This window comes from Silene latifolia, chromosome Y (genome assembly GCF_048544455.1).
Source record: "Silene latifolia isolate original U9 population chromosome Y, ASM4854445v1, whole genome shotgun sequence".
Taxonomy (NCBI): domain Eukaryota; kingdom Viridiplantae; phylum Streptophyta; class Magnoliopsida; order Caryophyllales; family Caryophyllaceae; genus Silene; species Silene latifolia.
This window is the reverse complement of record NC_133538.1, coordinates 467871935-467895247: the sequence shown is the minus strand read 5'-3', so window position 1 is coordinate 467895247 and position 23313 is coordinate 467871935. Positions and strand designations below refer to the sequence as shown.

Sequence of the window (23313 nt, the reverse complement as noted above, 5' to 3'; positions counted from 1 at the left end):
TTGTTTATGAAGAGGCTCGGATCTTTAGTCAGACCAAAAATTTCTTTTCCAGCTCTTTCAGGAAGAGCGTCCTTCTCCCAGGACGCTCGGATCTTCGTCTAGGTCGAGCGGATTCCTTACGGAACGCTCGGATTCATCCTATTTCTTGTTCATTCCTCATTCGGTGAAAGTGCTACCCCACACTTAAATTTCTAAATCCTTCATTCATAAAAAATGGTTAGTGACCCTCCCTCACTTACTCTCATGGTAAGAATCATGCTTATAAAAAATGCAATAAAGTTAAAGATACAAGTAAGAAGAGTTAGTATATTTACAAGTGGTGGTTTGGAGAGGACTCCACCAAACTCTCTTTTTGGTGATCTTCTCATGGGGGAGGAGGCCTGAGGTAGGTGACCTCGACCTCTCCAATGAATGCTCCTTCATAATATGGTTTCAATCTTTGGCCATTGACTTTAAATTTGCTCCCGTCTTCCGACCTTATCTCGAAGTCTCCATATTTTCCTACCTCGGTGATCACATAGGGACCCATCCATCTAGAGTTCAATTTCCCGGGAAAGAGTCGGTATCGGGAGTTTAAAAGAAGGACTTTGTCTCCCTTGTGCAAGGCCTTTTGCTTGATTCTCTTGTCATGAAGAAACTTTGCCCTCTCTTTGTAGATTTTGGCATTCTTATAAGATTGTAGTCGGAATTCCTCCAACTCTTGGATTTGCATCATTCTCTTTTGACCACTTAGTTTGAGATCAAGGTTGAGAGCTTTGATTGCCCAAAAAGCTTTGTATTCTAACTCAATTGGCAAGTGGCATGCTTTCCCATAGACAAGTTTGTAAAGGGAGGCTCCTATGAGAGTCTTATAGGCCGTCCTATAAGACCAAAGAGCGTCATCAAGCTTCATGATCCAATCCTTACGAGTCTTGTTGACAACCTTCTCGAGAATTTGCTTGATCTCTCTATTTGAAACTTCAACTTGACCACTTTTTTGAGGATGATATCCCAAGCCGGTTCTATGTTGAACACCATATTTGGTCAAAAGGGATATGAGCTTCTTTTCATGAAAATGTGTCCCTTCATCACTTATGATTGCTCTAGGGACTCCGAACCTTGGGAAGATTATTTTCTTGAAGAGTTTGGTGACCGTTTTAGCATCATCGGTTGGGGTAGTAATTGCCTCTACACATTTTGAAACATAGTCAACGACCACAAGAATGTATTTGTTTCCCTTAGATGTCACAAAGGGTCCTTGGTAGTCGATACCCTAAACATCGAAGATTTACACCTCCAATATTCCTCGTTGTGGCATCTCATTCCTCCAAGAAATATTTCCTGTTCTTTGACAAACATCATAATGGACAATGAATTCCCTAGCATCTTGGAACATGGTAGGCCAAAAGAAGCCCAATTGAAGGATCTTAGCAATAGTACTTCGTGCTTCTTGGTGTCCACCATAAGGTGATGAGTGGCATCCTTCCAAAATACCATGAATCTGCCATTGGGGTATGAACCTCTGGTAAAGTCCATCACCACACTCTTTGTAAAGATTGGGGTCATCCCAAAAATATCTCTTTACCTCGAACAAGAATCTCTTCCTTTGGTTGTAGTTCAAATTCGGAGGAAGAACTCCTCCAACAATGTAATTGGCATAGTCGGCGAACCATGGAGTAGTATGCCTCTCAAGTTGCGAATGAATGACCATCAAAATATCATCGGGAAAAGAGTCATTGATCGGTGTCTCTATTTCTTTATCATGAAATCGGATTCTCGACAAGTGATCCGCTACCACATTCTCGGCCCCCTTCTTATCTCTTATTTCTAAGTCAAATTTTTGAAGTAGCAAAATCCATCTCAACAATATTGGTTTTGCATCTTTCTTTATCAAGAGATGTCGAAGAGCACGGTGATCCGAGAAAACAATCACTTTTAATGCAAGCAAATAGGAACGGAATTTGTCTAATGCATAGACAATGGCAAGGACTTCCTTTTCGGTAGTATCATAATTCACTTGGGAGGAATCAAGAGTCTTACTTATATAATAGATAGCATGCAAAGCCCTTCATACCCGTTGGCCAAGAACCGCTCCAACAGCGTAGTTGTAACACCCTTATACTCCAAGTGCCTTACCAGGACCACTCAGGTATAAAGATGTTACCATCTCGGTTACCCGAGGCAATGAATATCATAAGACAATAAAGAAACGTACTTTAAAAGTAATTATAGTTTAAGTGGTTACATGTTCAAAACCAAAACTGATAAAAGGAAATACAAGATCTCAAAACTATCTACTATCAAAATACTATCAAGCGTCAGACACAGCGGAAGACTTCTAAACTGTAACGTGGTGACTCATCCCAGCTATCCCATACGCATCGTCTCATACCGGCTCAATAACTGCTCACCACCCCCGAATGGATCACCACAGTTTTTAAAACATTTAAACGAGGTCAGTACTAATCACACAATTTATATAATCCAACAACACAACAAACAACACAGCTCAAACGGTCACACACACAATCACACCCACTCCAATCAATCTCCGTCACCGACTGTCCACTGGACCAGCCACGCCAATGGGGACCACAAACCCACCCACCAAATCCCCGCTCATCATACCAAGCGATAACCCTGTCCCATTAATGTGCACATCCCCTCCCGTGGCGGGTTCCACGGAGGGCGAAACTAGGGCGTGAAGCCACTCCCGCAAGTGACTCCACTCAGCCGAGAACGCATCTCGAGAACCAGAGACAAACAATCACAACCATTAAACAACAGTCAAAACCAACAACCGTCACAATACGAATACGATAATATTCAACAATCACACAAGACCAACAATGCATTTTGGGACTAATACTAAGTAGGGAAACCGTACTTGGAAAGCAACACAACCATCAGACGATCTAGCAGCTGTCTCAAAACCTTTCATCTACGAACCCTTCTCCTATACACATAATCATACAATCACTACCACATCAACATAAACATAGAAAACCCCCAATCCCAAAATTAGGGTTTAAACAACCTTAACCAAATGCTATAAAAATGGTACGCGGGACTTACCCTTGACTCAAGGATCACAATGATACAAAGAATGATGAAATACGACCTCTAAAGCTCCGGGATTTGTCAGTAACACGGATGAATGCGAAGAACGTAACTTGAATCTCTTTTCAATGTGATTAGGTTTGTAAGAGTGTATTGTAAAGATGACGGAAAGATTTATATATATTAATCCGTGTTATTAACAAAACCCGAGAAAACATCACCCGTAAACCGGGCTACTCGATCGAGTAACTGACCTACTCGATCGAGTGCCGGCTACTCTATCGAGTACCTAAGGCTACTCGATAGAGTACCCTACAGGTCAGAAACTATTTTAAAATGAAAAACACCCTTACTCGACAGAGTAAGGCCTACTCGATAGAGTACCGAGAGACTCATAAAACCGTAGCATTACAGTCTTCCCTCCTTAAAGAGAACTTCGTCCCCGAAGTTCAACCCATACATAAAAAACAAACATACTAACTCAGTCAAGACGCAACAAAGCTACTAAGAACTCAAAACAAAACCCCAACTTATAAAACATGAAACCATGAACTCTTAACACCAACTCCACCAACTATTCCTACCTCCACACATCGCTCACGATGTCGTATCAACTACATCATAAACTCTCTCGACACTAACTCCATACACTACCAACTACCATCCTCTAACGCTGCTAGCTCCATAATATATCATCCACTACCAAATCCCATATCAAGACACTCATAGACATCAAAAGGAATGTTACATTCTACCACCCTTAAAAGGAACTTCGTCCTCGAAGTTTACTCACACTCATAACCTCATCATCCAACTGTCAACACTAGTGAAATATTCTCACACTCCTAAACATCACGCTACTACAAGCACGGTCATGACTTTTAATAAAATCACCCACAACACGAATCAAACTTTTATTCTACATCAAGACTCAAACTTCCAAATATATTACCATATGCACAACCATAAAAATCTCTTTTATCGCTTCCTACTCCTCTTAAGACAAATGTTACGTCCTCGTAACTTACTAATATTAAATCCTAGCTATATCTTCTCATTATCCTCATCACCGCCGCATGTCATAAATAACCACCTATACTCTAAACACTCGCCATGCATATATCCAAGGCTCTGTTACTTAAACAATTCTCATACTTCAATTCACTCGTCCCACCACCTAACCTATACCTCAAAATCTTTAGCTTAACCCAAAACTTCAACTCTTCCACATTACCGCAACAGGACATACCTGTCTATATAAACTATATAAAACTCCCATCGTCAAAAGCATAACTCACGATCCACACTTGTTACGTACACTCACACTAGATCCTCAAGTTCTTTTCTTTCATTACCGCAAAACTCATACATAACTTAACATGACACCAATTCCTAACACCCTGCACTCACTATCTCAACACAAGATTATGAACCACCTGCTGCTTTCAGATCATTAGAACACATGTTCCACGAATCACTTGCCATGACTATGATTACCGATGCCTCATCTTAAAACAAGATCAAAATTACTGTAACAACTTCTCACAACTATGTCCCATCAACAGAATATCACTATATCATGACAACAACGAAAACATATACAACTCTCTTTCCTACCATACTCTACCCTCATTCCCAAAATGAAACTGGTAAGAAACATCAACAAACAAAACAACAGTCTACATGTTCAACCAAAACTCACAAGGAACAAAAGCAAACAAAACAACAATCTATGTTTAACTGGTAGGTACTTTCGAAAACTCGTATCATAATCATCTCGCCTACTCCACCACAACCGGTGACGGCATCGCAACACCGCCACCAACAACCACACCGCAGTGCGAAAATACCCGCATCACAACACCAAGTACCGTGCCCGGATCACCACCCGAGGCACCACAACCACACCGATAGACATCACAACATACACAATCCCATAAACACTAACTCAACATAACTTCTCGGACAAGAAAAACTTACTCAAATCCACTTTACTAAATCACAATGCAACATATTATATGAATTAAACAGATAATAACCTCATGAATATCATCCCCTTACCATATCACGGAATAACATATATCATGAATACATACAAGTATAACCAATCATGCCAGATCAATCAAATTATTACCTTTTTGAATATCATTCAATTAAATTACCGTGTCCAACATATATTACAGAACATTCAGATAACAACTTTATAACTATCACACCGTACCACTTCCCGTGAGGTCAGAACCTCGCACAAACATTTATACACATCATAGACCCGTAATCACATCCAACTAGTCAGTCCTGATCACGTAAGTTACCACTCGATAAAGGTTACCTGTCGCCCGAGCTTAACTCATATGCCCCTCATAACATATTCCCCCATTCGCATAACCATCACCTCATGCCAAGTATAATCATACCATTACTATTCAACTATTAGCACCCGCCTCATCTAACCACATCTTATACTTCCTTACAACCATACATATCAATCTCGCCTCTACAAAATCAACCTCATTAGAATTGCTACCTTTATAATATACCATCACCCTTAACCACTAGTCCCAAACCATAACACTACCACTGTCCGGGCATCAAACCTCTTACACTCATCTCTAAACATCACGATTTCTTCCCTATCTGTGGTTAACATCCCAAATAACGAACATCAAATCCATCAACAACATTACCTCAACATCCTTCCCAATACTATCCTTAATTGTATAGTCACCCTGTTGGGAAATGTGTCCTCAACAATAGTGCGATCACGTGATTTAAATATCATTATTAAATCTCATACCAAGAATACGAAAGGGATGATACATTACATATATTGTCAACTGGTCCACACATATCGGTAATGGTTGGCTGGCTAGAGTTTGACATTACTGTCGTGCGATGGTGGTGATCAGTTGATCCCTTGAGGTCACACCTAAAGGACGATTCCCTTAATTGAAAAGTTTAATTAGTTGCATACCGATACAGCTTAATTAATTCCTTAAAATTGAACAATTCGATTTGTGAGAGAGAATATTGATATCTTATTGTAATGGGATTAAATAAGATTTATTTTAGTAATAAAATGCTTTGTTGCTAAAATTATTTATTGTTTGAGAAACAATAAAGATAAGAATGAATGGTTAATTATAATTACAAGAAGTTGTGAATTATAACTATATGACCCATTTTATTTATGTGATCAAGTATCACTAGTCAATTTGTTGTATGAAATTTAATTAATTAATGAAATGATATTTATGTGATAAATATGTATCAAATTAATTAATAACATGTAACATACTACATGTGACATATTGTGTGACAAATGACAAATTGACAAAATAAAATGGTAGTCCATTTTATGTATATGGACCAAAATAATGGAAGTGGAAGATGTTAGTGGGTGAATTATTTTATGAGATAAAATGACCTAATCATGGCCTACCTACAACTAGCCTTACACCTACTCTTACACATCTTACACACCTAATTCTTGTGAAGACAAAAAGTATAACAACCCGAACCGGCACGTCGTAACACAACCTCAATAAGATGAGATTTTAATCTAATTTGTTCATGAAAGATTACTAAAATTATCAAAGTAATATATGAGTATTAGTAATCAAATTTAAGGTAAACCACAATATAAACATCTAGTACATGTTAGTTTGTGGGATTAAGGGATAGTTTTGGGTGCAATTAATTGGAGGGCTTCTATTTTGAGGTCATGTATGTTCATCCATTAATGGAAAGCTCAAGAACTAACAAGAAGGAGATCTTGTTGGTGCCTAATATGACCGAAATTATTATGGTGAGAAAATGTTTTCTTATCTTCTTTTATTAAAGTTTGCATGCATAAGATCACTAATTAATTTTATGACAAATTAAATTAAAACATATATGAATATGTCAAGTATATAGATCTACTTTTCCTTCAATCGGTATCAAGAGCCATGGTTGTTTGCATGCAAATCGGTTAAAAGTTTTTCCGAGTTATAAAGATTAACATATAAAACTTGTAAATTTTGTGTTATTATGATATATCACGAAATTAATTCATGCATGTTAAAATTTCTGGTCCTAAAATGTTTTAGGATATTTTGGTTAAATTTACGGATTTTTATTGTTCATATTATACAATAATGGCATTTAAATGTGATTTTATGAGTAAAAATGTCATTTTCGGTCGAAAATTAGCTATACTTCGAATTTTCAGGTGATTTTTGGATATGTTATCACATATATTATTTTGAGATAACCTATAAATTTTCATAATTTTTGGACTTGTTATGCTCGAACAATGGATTTTTCATTATTAAATTTGGATTTAGGTGAAAAATAGGTTAATATGATTTAAATTTCGAATCTGGTCATAGAAATTTAATATGTTGTCACATGTAATTTTACAAGATGTGTGTAAAATAATGGGCTATAGTGAAGTCTTTTTGCATGATTTATGGATTTTTGAAGAAAAATAGCATAAATAGTGACATTATTAGTGAAAAATTAATAAAACATAATCTATGACTAAGGAAAAACGTCCAATGTTGCATTTTATTATCTTTTTCAGATCTAAAATTGAAAAGTTAATGAATATAATTTTTCCCATGTTTTTATGATTATTTTAGTTAAAATCGATAAACCGCAACATTGTTTTTCCGGAAAAAATTTCGAAATTTTTAACCTAAGTTTTTGAACATTATGAGTGTCATGGTATTTTTTCAGAATGTTCATGAGTTTAAATTTCAAATTTTGAATTTATTTGAAATTTTTTGATTTATTTGAAGTTTATAGCTTATTTTTGTAATTTTTTTTTTTAGTCCATTAATGAACAATTTTATAAATATGAGTTAATTATGGTCAAATTATTAGTGAAGACTAAATTTTGAGTCCTAAGAGGTTAGGGTAATTAACTTATGCATAAATATGAATTTATGTAATTTTTGTGATTGTAAAATGTTGAAATCACGCAAATCCGTAAAAACCGAGTAATATACGATATTGGCTAATTAAAGGCGATTTAGCATAAAATTGGGCATGTTCATACATATTATAATGCTGCATTTTCTTTATGATTGTCATAATTTTTATTTATGTAATTTTTGAATTATGTAATTTTACTTAGTATGGCCTTAGATTTTAATTGGTATTTCCCGAAATGTATGGTAATATCGATTCGGTTGTAATTTTATTGTGATCTCGCATCATCGTTTTTTAATTTAATAGATTTATTTTATTTTAGTTACAAATGTATAATAGGAAATTATGTAATTTATTATGTAATTTAAATTCATCTCGGAGTTCCCAAAGACGGATTTCATCAAGATGGCGATACATAAAGACGGTGTTACCTCGAGATGCGTGCCACAACCGAAGTTCAAGGGACCAATAGAGTTGGTTTCCGAATATGTAATAGTTAATTAGATTTTCTATTTTAGGAAGGCCATACTAGGATTTATTTTTATGCTTTGCATTTTATTTATATGTCACATGCATCGCTAAATCGCCATAACTAAAACATGCATCATCATCTAATCGAGTTTATCGACCGTGTCAATTAGAATTATCGTAGTTCACCGCTTTAGTTCACTTAAAACGTGATAGATAATAAATTGACATGACCTCTCGCTAAAACAATTAATTGAGACATAGCCTTACCAAATAGTAGAAACCATGAAAACCTATTTCATGAGGGAGTGCACTCAGCTATCCCGGGTACAAACCTTGTTACGTAGGGGAAGTGGGTGATAAATGTCTATCCACCGAATTCATGTTGATGAGGGTTTCATCGGCTATCCCGTGCCCAAGTTAATGTGGGTTTGGATCATGGACACATTTATTCGAAATTTGGATTGAGCTCAACGGAAGTATTCGTGACCGTAGTCGCATGTGTTCCGGGCTATAGATAAATATTAGAGTAATTTTATCGACCGCGAGTTCTAAAAGTAGAATCGATTAAAGAGTTAGTCCACCGAGTTATATTGATAAGGGTTCCATCGGCTATCCCGTGCCCAAGTTAATATAAATTTGGATCTCGGAATCATTTATCATAGTTGGGTAGAGGTCACTATGTAAATGCTTTACTTATTATTTACAAGTATTAATAAAACGATAAATGTTAAGTTTTCCACTATTCCGTTATTATATTGTTCTATTTCTTTACCACAATTCATATACGATATCATTTCGATTTTGATACAAATCTCCATTAAAACATCGTAACTAAAGACAAAATTTGAATTTGCTTCTAAAACCTCAAACGAACCATTGCTAAGGATCTCTTGTAAAGAGTATAGATTAAAGTTATTCATTATCAAACAGGTTTTGATTCTAGACTAACACATCTACTTACAATGGATTGTTTTTCATGTACTTAAATGAATTAAGTACCTTGAAGCGATAAATTGTTTTGGTAATTAGTTTTGTCAAGAATTCGTAATTGACCAAAATAACGCAACCACTTCAATGAAAGTTTTAAGACTAAAACGAACAAATGAAGAGTAATCTTCATGAATTCAATTTTGCTTCTCAAAGCAAAGACTCATTGAAATGAGTGGGAGCATTCTCTTAAACCGTTAAGATGAGGACGAGGTTCAAAAAGTAAAGATAATAATGGAATTGATACAAGGTAATGTTAAAAGTAAAGTTGTTGAGAATAGCGATACTAAACCTATCAATTCCGACCGATAAAGTTTCCACTGTCTTAAATGTTGGACACTAGAAAGGAAATTACCCCAAATTATTGAAGAATCAACAAGTTAGTTGTGGGACATCTAATGGGACCTTCTTCGTTAAATGTTTATTTGATTAAACATAAATTTTGCTAGTACTACTTCGTCAATATTAGAAACCAATGGAGGTTTTCATCATTGTACTTGATACATAGGATGATTAGAATATGACGACTAGCAACAATGAAGTCGAGAGATAGAGTCATTGTGTACTAAATCTAGTTTTTGGGTTTGGAGTTGTACTTAATTGTGACTATTAAGTACATAAACTCTAAATAAGAATACAAACTTGTTAAGATACAAAAGAGGTTTCACTTTTGTGACCCTATACACCACGATTTGATGTATGGCTAGCCCATTATCAAGGTGATTATATTCCAAACCAAACTAGAATGATGTATCATGAAGATGATGCAAGACTCAAATTGGTAACCCAAGATTAAACCTTAAATTTTGGAATGATGAATGCAAAGAGTTATCGAGTACTCTTGAAACCATTAGATTGTTAATGGTATATGCGTATCTTGTATTCAAAGCAAGATGTCTCGTGCCTTTTGGTTGAGAAGGAGATCGAGGTTGTAAATCATCAATCCAAAATAGGTTGATCATTATCTTTTACCAACGATTTAAGTTGACACTAATATGTTCACTTAATAAGGTAAATAGAGAAATCTGTGAAGAATTTCAAAGAGTTAAAGAAATCACGATTTAGTCGTGATGGAATTATCAAAGTGAAGACTTTGATATAAGCCAATGAAAATGTGATCTAATATCACAAGTTAATCTCTCTTAGCACGCATTATGAAATAATGTGTGATTGGATAAGAATTCAAACGCTATTCGATAAGGTTTGGACTTCAATCAAGTTACTTTGAGTTACTTGATCCTTTTGGGGATTTTATCATTTTTGTCTAAATTATTTTTCCACTAACTCGAATCATATGAGATATGAAATGGTAGGATACCATGTTTGTAAGTTTTCACAAGAAACAAATGCTCATTTTTCCCTTCATTTATCACGAGTACACCGGGTTTGTGGCTCGTGAAGCTGTCTTTCTAAAATACAAGTTTATTTCTAGAAGACAGAGTGGGAGAAATTATTCAAGAGCCGCAAAGAATGCCACAGAGAATGTTATGTCACAAGAAACTGGTCTTTCTTGGCTACATGAGACGCTTTGTGTAAGACATTGTTTCTTCAAAACCTAGGAGGTTAAATTCGTCACTTGTTAAAAATGATGAATTCATGCTACTTTTAAGAAAGTAAAGAGCTTATAACTTACAAAAGAAATTGTTTGATTCAAGTTGATTACTTCTAGAAAGTAATGAACATATGACTTACATAAGAGTGTTTAAGTCACAACTCAATACAAGGCTTAGAGCCATGAAAATCCGAAATAAAAGGGCTTGATTAGTGACAAAGGGTTTTGCACTAATAAAGAGAGATTTCAAAGCAAGATTGGTTGCAAAGGGTTTTTCACTAATTGAAATGCTTAAGTCTATTTGGATCTTCTTAGGGATTGTGTTTCATTATGAGGTTGTGAAATACATAGCGAGTGAATCTAAAACCCACTTCTTCAATAGAAGAAATGTATTCAATAGATCATGAGTTTAGTAGATTCTTGCAATCTTAAGATAATGTGAAACTTAAGAGAGGGTCTTAAGTAGGACATCAATGAATAAGAATCAACATTTTGATCATGTGATAAAACATTTCTCGATAAGTCGAGAAGTTGTGTTTATACATGAAATTTAGTGGGAGTTACAGAAATTTTAATTAGTCCGATATGTGGATGACATATTGATCATTAGGAATGATTTAAGACTTTTGGAGTATTACAATACATCTTTAATATCCAGATTTATGAAGATAAATCCACATGTTATTAGCGTCAATAAGAAGTCTTATGTTAATAAGATTCATGACTAGTTCAATTAAATTGAACATATTTGATTAATTCCATTTGCTTCCGCTGCCGGATCAATTAAATGAATAATGATATATAACACTTCATATACTTTGAGTATGATGAATTGGTTCAAATCGAAATTTAAGTAATCTTTACCAAGTAAGCCATAAAGATTACCCTTAAGTGCTTGCAGAAGCATTAAGGCTATGATGCAAAGTGTTTATGATGCAATATTGTGTAAGGGTGTTACACAAGTGACAATTGACAATTGAGATTGCGCATGGTTTCCGACAAAACCATAATCAAAACACATTAGGATGGTTAAGATACCATTGTGGTTATGTTATTTAAGAAATAGATTTTCTAGAATCGTTCTAGGCAATAAAGAACAATAAGAGATATTTATAACGGAAATTGAGTACACTTGCAATCATGAGATGTGCAAGAAGGATGAGTCCCGCACACTATGAAAACAGTGGGAGCTATTCTTAGGCTAGAGGGCCTATGTCTTGATTGGATCTCGACACGTACTCAGAAAGTTTTGTAATGCAAATGTATACATTACAAAGGAAAACGAGTATGTAGTGAGGTTGAGTAAGGTACAAGAAATTGATAAAACCTACTAACCAAAGCCTTCTCAAAGGCTAAACATGATGAGTCATGTCATTTCAATTGAATTGAAATGAACAACTACGTACAAGACCAAATTAGATTATAGAACATGAAATAGTAATCAGGCATTGACTATTCATATGTGATAATCGCATTTATCGTTCGAGTTTTACTTTAAAACTCTTTTATTATACTTTGTTACATCCAAACGGGTTGTAGAGACAATTGAACCCCGTTAAAGTGAACACAGATTAGCATGGTATTCGCCCATAGTCACTTGTATGAGGTGACGTCTCGAAGTGACTAGAGTGTGATGCGATTGATGGCAAGTTCAAGTGCCATAGAGTCATGTGAGATGACTAGTCGATCACATAGGCAGACTGTTAGGAACACTTTGTCGGGCAGTGACCGCTTATAGAGTTCTGGCAAATTTATAAAGCCTGGTCGTGGCGAGAGCTACTATAGTATTCTAATGAGTCGATTCTTTGACTAAAGACTGTTCACCTAAGATGGCACAGTTTCAGATTAACTTTGATTTGCGTTACTACGACCTTCGTAAATGGGGTCAAATGGGCATATTTTGGGTTATGATGGCTGTGGCTAGTCGAAGGGAATAAGTGTGATAGGAATTGTCCACCCCCTTGTCAGGGTTAAAACAATATCTCAGGGCCACTCGAGGAGTAATTAACTGGAAATGCGTGGCCACGCTCGGAAGGTATCCATGGTGGATAAATTCCGGTCAATCAGTTATTCTCCAGATCGAGGAAACCACTCTCGATATGATCACTTGCAAGTACGACCCGAAAGACACCTTGCATTGAGTGGGAGATAGTAATAGGACAAGAGAATTGGTGACGCACTTGTCGAGGACAAGTGGGAGATTGTTGGGAAATGTGTCTTCAACAATAGTGCGATCACGTGATTTAAATATCATTATTAAATCTCATACCAAGAATACGAAAGGGATGATACATTACATATATAGTCAACTGGTCCACACATATCGGTAATGATTGGCTGGCTAGAGTTTGACATTACTGTCGTGCGACGGTGGTGATCAGTTGATCCCTTGAGGTCACACCTAAAGGACGATTCCCTTAATTGAAAAGGTTAATTAGTTGTATACCGATCTGATTAATTAATTCCTAAAATTGAACAATTCGATTTGTGAGAGAGAATATTGATATCTTATTGTAATGGGATTAAATAAGATTTATTTTAGTAATAAAATGCTTTGTTGCTAAAATTATTTATTGTTAGAGAAACAATAAAGATAAGAATGAATGGTTAATTATACAAGAAGTTGTGAATTATAACTATATGACCCATTTTATTTATGTGATCAAGTATCACTAGTCAATTTGTTGTATGAAATTTAATTAATTCATGAAATGATATTTATGTGATAAATATGCATCAAATTAATTAATAACATGTAACATACTACATGTGACATATTGTGTGACAAATGACAAATTGACAAAATAAAATGGTAGTCCATTTTATGTATATGGACCGAAATAATGGAAGTGGAAGATGTTAGTGGGTGAATTATTTTATGAGATAAAATGACCTAATCATGGCCTACCTACAACTAGCTTTACACCTACTCTTACACATCTTACACACCTAATTCTTGTGAAGACAAAAAGAGAAAATAGGATGCCCCATATTGGAGTCCCAACCGTGAACCTCCTCTAGATTAAGGGAATCAATTTCTCTTATTCATTCATTCTAAGATAATACATGTAAAAAGGTTCATGTATATTTTTCTCTCTTCTCTCTCTTTAATCTTCATCAAAAAGATGAGATTTTAATCTAATTTGTTCATGAAAGATTACTAAAATTATCAAAGTAATATATGAGTATTAGTAATCAAATTTAAGGTAAACCACAATATAAACATCTAGTACATGTTAGTTTGTGGGATTAAGGGATAGTTTTGGGTGCAACTAATTGGAGGGCTTCTATTTTGAAGTCATGTATGTTCATCCATTAATGGAAAACTCAAGAACTAACAAGAAGGAGATCTTGTTGGTGCCCAATATGACCGAAATTATTATGGTGAGAAAATGTTTTCTTATCTTCTTTTATTAAAGTTTGCATGCATAAGATCACTAATTAATTTTATGACAAATTAAATTAAAACATATATGAATATGTCAAGTATATAGATCTACTTTTCCTTCACACCCGACTCACCACCAATATCTCGTATCGTGCAAATTCTTTACCCAACTTTTACTTTCTTTAATTCCTCGAAACTCATGATTATCATGTTGTCCTGGAACTTCTATATACTGTAAACTCAAATCCTCGTGATAGTATCATACATCTCGACAATTCCTTACTTTTATATCACATAACCTCGGTGAACATCTTCTTAGTTTTACTCCCCCCATTCTTTTCGTTTACCCTCGACAAAATCCCTTAGTAATTCTACTCTTCATTATTTCTATCTAACTCCCTAGTGCCCCGGTTACCTTCTCATTGCTCCAAAACTCACATCTCATTATTTTATATCGATATCATCTCCCTCTTTCTTACCATCGATCTTTTCTTATCTTGCTATCACTCACCCTTGCCACTAATCTGTCCATAGAATCAACGTTTAATGTTCAACAATTGCATCTCCCTTTTTACATCTCTAGAAATCAAAATTCCTTTCATACCGCTAATTGTCCAAGGAAATCCCACAATAGTTTCACCTCTTAATAGACCAAATCTCCCAAACTCACTCACTGACTACAAATCAACCTCGCGACATGTCTCCACAAAGTTCACTATATACCACTCTTCTCAACCCCTTTAAAATGAACTTTCACTATTTATATTCTTAACCCACACGACTCCTATCCATCTCCCTCCATAATTCTTTACACATCTCAAGTTGCCACTATCCACATCCTTACTCTCAATCCTTTCATTCTCACGTTCCTTAGACTCACATTATCCATTGCCCATATTCACTTACTTTTACGTTACTCAACACACAATCATATCACTCATCTCATCTCATCTCAGAAAACATGCTCTATGTCTCAATTAAGCCATAACGAACTTCCTTTTCTTTTTTTCCACTATCTATCGCAACCACATATAACTCATGTCCTCCCACCGAATTCATACTCACCACAGGTGCCACTCACTACACCACAAGATTAGGTAACTTACGCGTTAAGACCAACATACATGTAAAACAATGCATAAAGAAGCAAAATATCACCTTTGAATTAAACATAATATGCAACGAAGTCAAAAGATAAGCATATGACCCAAAATAGGGGTCACTAGATCGAGTACAGGCCAATTTACTCGATCGAGTGGGTGAAAGTCAGAGACACATATAACAAATTATCCGGGGCTATTAGATCGAGTAAGGGGTACTCGATCGAGTACCAAGGTGCACTCGATCGAATGTGGGCCACTCGATCGAGTACCTGCATTTCTCAAAGATCTTGTCCGAGTTTTTAGAAACGGTCATAACTCACTCGTTTCTTGGTCGTTTTGGGCGTGTGACCTATAGTTAGAATTGTAAAAGAACAAGCTATCACCTCCAATTAGAATCACATTAAAATCATTTATACATCTCAAGTTATAACAGTTTAAAGACAACCTCTTTATAATCGAAAAACACAACTACTTGATTTTACTTCCAAACAACTTAAACGACAACAAGGTAAACAAAAACAACCCAATACTCATAAAACCAGTAGTCCCAATCACATGTTACTATTTTCGAAAGCAAAGCAACAACATTCATCATGCAAATAATTTATTTAACTTGCCAAGCATGACTTACCCACATGCTTTTATTCTATCACTTTTCGTAAACAAAACATACTCATACATTACAAATCCTATTTCCATGTTACTAATACAACAATATTACAAATACACTTCGTCACCTAAACATATTCATAATCACAAAATTCATATTCTCATGCAATTGCCACTCCATCTTTTCCAATCAATTCATCCATTTCCACCACATTCTTCATACAACATATACATATGAACAATAGTAGACATGTATAAGAAATCATTATATAGAATTACACAAACAAAATTATGTATAATCATATCACATATGAACTACTTCCTTTTTCCACCACATTACTCATCATTCTCATACACTTTTCTAACAATTCCAACCAACATTGTAAACCAACTATCATGCAACATGCTTTCAACCCACAACATACTAAATCACATCATCACCATCTTTTCTACACATTCCCCATTATCCACATACGTACATCCACTGATTCATCTCACACATCACTATATAGATACACAATTCACAAGATAAACACATAGCGATCCCGACTCATATCCCATGGTGACCGGTTCAAAATTGTAGGGCGAGTTCGCGACTTTAGGACGTCTCCCAAGTCTTTGCATTAGCTCCTACAACTTCTACCCCGGGTTCATTTTATTTGACTCCCTATATTCATTAGATTCATTGGTTACAGGTTTCAGGATCGTCGCTCTGATACCATTTTGTAACACCCCCATACTCCAAGTGCCTTACCAGGACCACTCAGGTATAAAGATGTTACCATCTCGGTTACCCGAGGCAATGAATATCATAAGACAATAAAGAAACGTACATTAAAAGTAATTATAGTTTAAGTGGTTACATGTTCAAAACCAAAACTGATAAAAGGAAATACAAGATCTCATCAAAATACTATCAAGCGTCAGACACAGCGGAAGACTTCTAAACTGCAACGTGGTGACTCATCCCAGCTATCCCATACGCATCGTCTCATACCTGCTCAATAACTGCTCACCACCCCCGAATGGATCACCACAGTTTTTAAAACATTTAAACGGGGTCAGTACTAATCACACAATTTATATAATCCAACAACACAACAAACAACACAGCTCAAACGGTCACACACACAATCACACCCACTCCAATCAATCTCCGTCACCGACTGTCCACTGGACCAGCCCTGCCAGTGGGGGACCGCAGCCGTACCCACCAAATCCCCGCTGATCATACCGAGCGATAACCCTGTCCCATTAATGTGCACATCCCCTCCCGTGGCGGGTTCCACGGAGGGCAAAACTAGGGCGTGAAGCCACTCCCGCAAGTGACTCCACTCAGTCGAGAACGCATCTCGAGAACCAGAGACAAACACTCACAATCATTAAACAACAGTCAAAACCAACAACCGTCACAATACGAATACGATAATATTTAACAATCACACAACACCAACAATGCATTATGGGACTAATACTGAGTAGGGAAACCCTACTTGGAAAGCAACACAACCACCAGACGATCTAGCAGCTGTCTCAAAACCTTTCATCTACGAACCCTTCTCCTATACACATAATCATTCAATCACTACCACATCAACATAAACATAGAAAACCCCCAATCCCAAAATTAGGGTTTAAATAACCTTAACCAAATGCTATAAAAATGGTACGCCGGACTTACCCTTGACGCAAGGATCACAATGATACAAAGAACGATGAAATCTGACCTCTCAAGCTCCGAGATTTGTCAGTAACACGGATGAATGCAAAGAACGTAACTTGAATCTCTTTTCAATGTGATTAGGTTTGTAAGAGTGTATTGTAAAGATGACAGAAAGATTTATATATATTAATCCGTGTTATTAACAAAACCCGACAAAACATCACCCGTAAACCGGGCTACTCGATCGAGTAACTGACCTACTCGATCGAGTGTCGACTACTCTATCGAGTACCTAAGGCTACTCGATAGAGTACCCTACAGGCCAGAAACTATTTTAAAATGAAAAACACCCTTACTCGACAGAGTAAGGCCTACTCGATAGAGTACCCAGAGACTCATAAAACCGTAGTATTATAGTAGTTACTAGCATCGCACATAATCTCGAATGGTAGTTCCCAATTTGGTGGTTGAATGATCGGTGCCGAGATTAGGGCTTCCTTAATTCTATTAAAGGCTTTAACACACTCATTAGTGAAGTGAAATTGGGCATCTTTAAGTAAGAGTTGAGTGAGAGGTTTCGCGATTTTTGAGAAATCGTTTATAAAACGGCGATAGAAACCCGCGTGACCGAGAAAACTTCTCACCCCTCTAACATTCACGGGAGGTGGGAGTTTCTCTATCACCTCAACTTTAGCTTTATCGACTTCGATGCCCTTTTTCGAGATTAAATGACCCAAAACAATACCTTCATTGACCATAAAATGACACTTTTCCCAATTCAAAAACAGACTAACATCTTCACATTTTTGCAATACAAGAGAAAGGTTATGCAAGCAAGAGTCAAAGTTTTTCCCATAAACGCTAAAATCATCCATAAAAATTTCCATTATGGTCTCTAGGTAGTTGGAGAAGACACTCATCATGAATCTTTGGAAAGTAGCAGGGGCATTACATAAGCCAAAAGGCATTCTCCTATATGCAAAAGTACCATAAGGGCATGTGAAGGTGGTCTTATGTTGGTTATCCGGGTGTATTTGTATTTGGAAGAATCCCGAATACCCGTCAAGGTAGCAAAAGAATTTGTTAGAAGCTAACCTCTCAAGTATTTGGTCAATGAATGGTAGGGGAAATGATCTTTTCTTGTTGCGGAATTCAATTTTCGATAGTCAATACACATACGCCAACCGGTGATCTTCCTTGTGGGTATTAGCTCATTCTTATCATTTGTTACCACTGTGGTACCTCCTTTCTTAGGCACCACTTGAAAGGGGCCAACCCACAAGGAATCCGATATAGGATATATGATTCCCGCATCAAGTAATTTCATAACCTCTGCTTTTACAACTTCTTGCATGTGGGGGTTTAATCTCCTTTGAGATTGGATGGTAGGTCTATGGTCTTCTTCTAGATGAATCCTATGCACGAAAAAATTGGGACTTATCCCCTTAAGATCATCTAGACTATAACCTATAGCTTTTTCATGTTGTTTCAACACATCAAGAAATTTTCCCAATTGGTTCTCATCAAGTTTGTCATTAACAATCACGGGTTTAGTCTTAAATTCATCAAGGTAAGCATATTTCAAATTTGGGGGAGGGGGTTTTAGGGTAGGAAATTGTACCTCACTTTCTTCCATTGAAGATTCATTAAGGACTTGCTCCATTTCCATTAGACATTCCATTCTCATGGCATATTCAACTTGTTCTTCAAGCTCACTAATCTCATCATACTCAAATTCCATGACAAATTCTTCTTTCTCCTCGGCTTGTATTATATCATCTTCGGTTGCTTGTTCTTCTTCTATGGGTTGATATGCTTCCACAAGAATGTTATGTACTAATACGGATTGCTCATGAGTAAGTTCTTTGTTGGCTAGAGCGGCCTCAAGAAGATTTACTTCCAATTCCCAATGCATATTTTTGGCCTCACTTGCTTCTAAGGCTTCCAATGCTTGCATGGGGTCTTTGAAGAAAGGTATACTCAAGTGGTCCTCAACAAAACAATCTATAATATCCATCTTGAAAAATGCACTAAGAGAAAAATATGAGAAGTACCTTGAGGAGTTTTAATTCCCTAAGGCAAAGAAAGACACAACTAAAGACAATCAAAGAAAATCAAATCAAGTTAACACCGTCCCCGACAACGGCGCCATTTTTGGTACGGTTTATCGTCGAAAGTTACCTAGACCAAAAAAATATTTATAACTTCACAAACTACTCTACTCTTAGTAAAGAGGTAAGTAAAGGTCGGATCCCAAGGGACGGGTATTGATGTAGGATTTTCGATTGCAATTGGTTGTATCTAAGGGTGTCACAATTTGGATTGGGGTAGGAGATCAACTTAACTAATCAACAATATAAAAGCAAAGCAATGAAAACAAGCAAGATGATTAAAATGAGATATAAACAATTGATTAAAAGCACTAGGGTGTCATGGGTTCATAGGGGATTCATGGGATATGATCATACAAATATGTTCTCTACTAGATGCAAGCACTTATTGTTTTGATGGGATCGAGTTGGTTTATGTCTTACAATCCCTAAGAAGGTTTGGGTCCCGGAGCCGAATTGATTAGATTTTACAACACCTACAAGTCGACTTAATCCTCCCTATCCAACTATATGCATGGTCCAATGAGACTCGATTTGGTTTATGTCTTACAAGTCTCATTGAAAAGGTAAGTGATGGGTAAAAAATGCAAGGATTCATAAGCTCGCATTTTCATCAAACATAACATGTGCATAAGTTGAAATCACAACAAGCAAGCAAATTAATTATGAAAACATATTAGATTAAGCATGAATCAATCCCATGTTGGTTTTCCCTAATTCCCCATTAACCCTAGTTAAGGAAACTACTCACTCATTATCAAGTTTAACAGGCTAACAAGGTTGTCTATCATACTAGCAAGGCAAAACATGATGAACAAATGAAGATTATTAACAGAGAGAATTATACCTATAAAGAAGATTCCAAATAATATTGGAAAGAATAATAGAAGTACTTGATGATTGATGGAAGGTTGTCAATCCTCCAAATAAACCCCAAATAATCTTCTAATTACCCAAAATAAATGATGAACAATATAGAAATTAAGGAAAGATTAAGAAATGAGATTTTGTATTAATGCTAAATTAAGAGTTGATTACAAGATTAAGAGACTATTAAGACTTGATTAAGAGAGCATTAAAATCCTATTAAGATGACATGCTAATCTAGGTAGTACAATGGGGTATTTATACTAGAGATTAGGTGCATAAATTAGGGTTACTATATAAGGGCTTAAATGACTATTAAGACCCTTAATAAAAGTTGAGGAAATGCTCCTCTCCAAGGAGATGCTCATCTCCGTTTTGGTAGTCTTCAGGAAATCTGCTCGTCCCGAGCGTCTAGGCAGTAGGCACGGTGGACTCTGCAAGGGAATCCGAGCGGATCAGGGGAGAGACGCTCGGATTTGTTGGCCTCAAGACGAGCGTCTTGTCATCGGGACGCTCGGATTGGTTGGTAGGGAGACGCTCGTCCCGGGCAGGGAGACGCTCGGATCCTGGGTCAACACTTCTCTTTTCTTCTTTTCTCAACAATCCTCGGGGATCTTTTTGGGAATGCAAGGATCCTTTCATCATTGCCCAATCTAATTTATTATCTACATAGGCCTTCTAGTATTGTGTTCCCTTTGATGCTTGGTCATTGAATTCGATCAATTTAGCTCCATTTTGCCATGAAAATGCAAGGTTTGCACTCCTTTCCTACCAAGGGAACAAAACCTCAGAATATGCAAAATGGGAAACTAAAGATAGTAAATGACCCAATTATGCACTAAAAAGTATAGGAACGAGGCTAATTCGGGGACTAAATATGCTTAAATATGAGTCGCATCAGGAAACATATTAGATTAAGCATCGATCAATCCCCATGTTTGTTTCCCCTAATTCCCCATTAACCCTAGCTAAAGAACTACTCACTCATGATCAAGTTTAGCATGCTAATAAGGTTGTCAGTCATACTAACAAAGCAAAACATGATGAATAAATGAAAGTAATTAACAATAATTAAACAAGGGTAAAGAGGAATTATACCTATGAAGATGATTCCAAATAAAAAAGAAAAGAATAATAGAAGTACTTGATGATTGATGGAAGGTTGTCAATCCTCCAAATAAACCCAAATAATCTTCTAATTACCCAAATAAAAGGAAGAACAATAGAGAAATTAAGGAAAGATTGAGATGTGATTAATATTGAGAATTGTATTACAACTAAATTAAGGCTAATTTAAGAGAGTATTAAGAGTGATTAAAATTATATTAAGAGATAATGCTAATCTAGGTAGTACAAAGGGATATTTATACTCAAGATTAGGTACAAGGATTAGGGTTACTAAGGGCTTAAATGACTATTAAGACCCTAAGAAAACTTGAGGAAATGCTACTCCCGAGGGAAATGCGTGGATCCTCCTTGCTAGTCCTGCCACGATCCGCTCGTCCCGTGCTGTGGCACGGGCTGTTCTGTCTTGTGATCCGCTCGGATCATGGATGGGACGCTCGGATCCTTGCTGCACAGTCCGCTCGTCCTGGGATCAAGCCGCTCGGATCCTTGCAGTGTGGCACGCTCGGATCCTTGGGCAGAGTGCTTCTCTTGTTTAGCTCTTTACCAATCCGCAAGGATCGTGTTGGGGATGCAATGATCTTTTCATCATTCCCCATTTCACTTTATTTATCTACTTAGGCCTCTAGTGTCGGTCTTCTCTTTGATGCTTGGTCATTAGATGCGATCCATTTAGCTCAATTTTGCCTCATAAATGCAAGGTTAGCAATCCTTTCCTATCAAGGAGACAAAACCTCAAAAAGTATGCAAAATGGGAAACTAAAGATAGTAAATGACCCAAATAAGTGCTATAAAGCATAGGAACGAGATTAATTCGGGAACTAAATGTGCTCAAATATGAGTCACATCAAACATCCCCAAACCGAACCTTTGCTCGTCCCGAGTAAAGAGGTGACTAGAACTAGGACCTTTATTTAAACTAACCTACTAATATAGCCGATATGAGTCAATTAGCGGGTCTCACTCCGCCCCTTCAACTCACAACAAGACAACCATGAGGTAGGATGCCTTCTTGCAAGGCAAGGTGGGGCTTGCCAAAATGGCGATACATCCAAGCATTAAGCACACAAAAGCAAGTAATGGATGCATCTACAAAAATGAATAGCCACTTTCCTCATCTAAGTGGCGGAAATTATCTAAAAGGGAAAAAATCTAAGGGTACACACTCCTCAAGGTATTTCTCACCATTTTCTCTTAGTTTACTTTGCAAGATGGATCTTATAGATTGTTGTGTAGAGGACCATGAGAGTTATACTCTCATCAAAGACCCTTTGGATGCATTGGAGGCCTTGGAAGCAAGTGAGGCCAAAAACAAACATTGGGTATTGGAAGTAGGCCTCCTTGAAGCCGCTCTAGCCAACAAAGAGCTCACTTATGATCAATCTATGCGGATAAATGACATTCTCAAAGAAGCATCACAATCCACTAAGGAAGAACAAGCAACCAAGGTAGAACATGTAATGAGGGTGGAATGTGTAATG

The 23313-nt window shown here is 36.5% G+C and overlaps 1 protein-coding gene across 1 annotated transcript; it reads right to left on the bottom strand.

The window, feature by feature from the left end:
- Positions 1-1267: 1267 nt before the first annotated feature.
- Positions 1268-1690, bottom strand: LOC141632947 (uncharacterized). Its single transcript, XM_074445446.1, has one exon. It carries the CDS (start codon positions 1688-1690, stop codon positions 1268-1270), a length of 423 nt encoding a protein of 140 aa, XP_074301547.1.
- Positions 1691-23313: the final 21623 nt, after the last annotated feature.

Excerpts from the sequence above, each read along its gene's own strand:
- LOC141632947 (XM_074445446.1), bottom strand. The coding sequence starts at position 1,690 with ATGGTCATTCATTCGCAACTTGAGAGGCATACTACTCCATGGTTCGCC.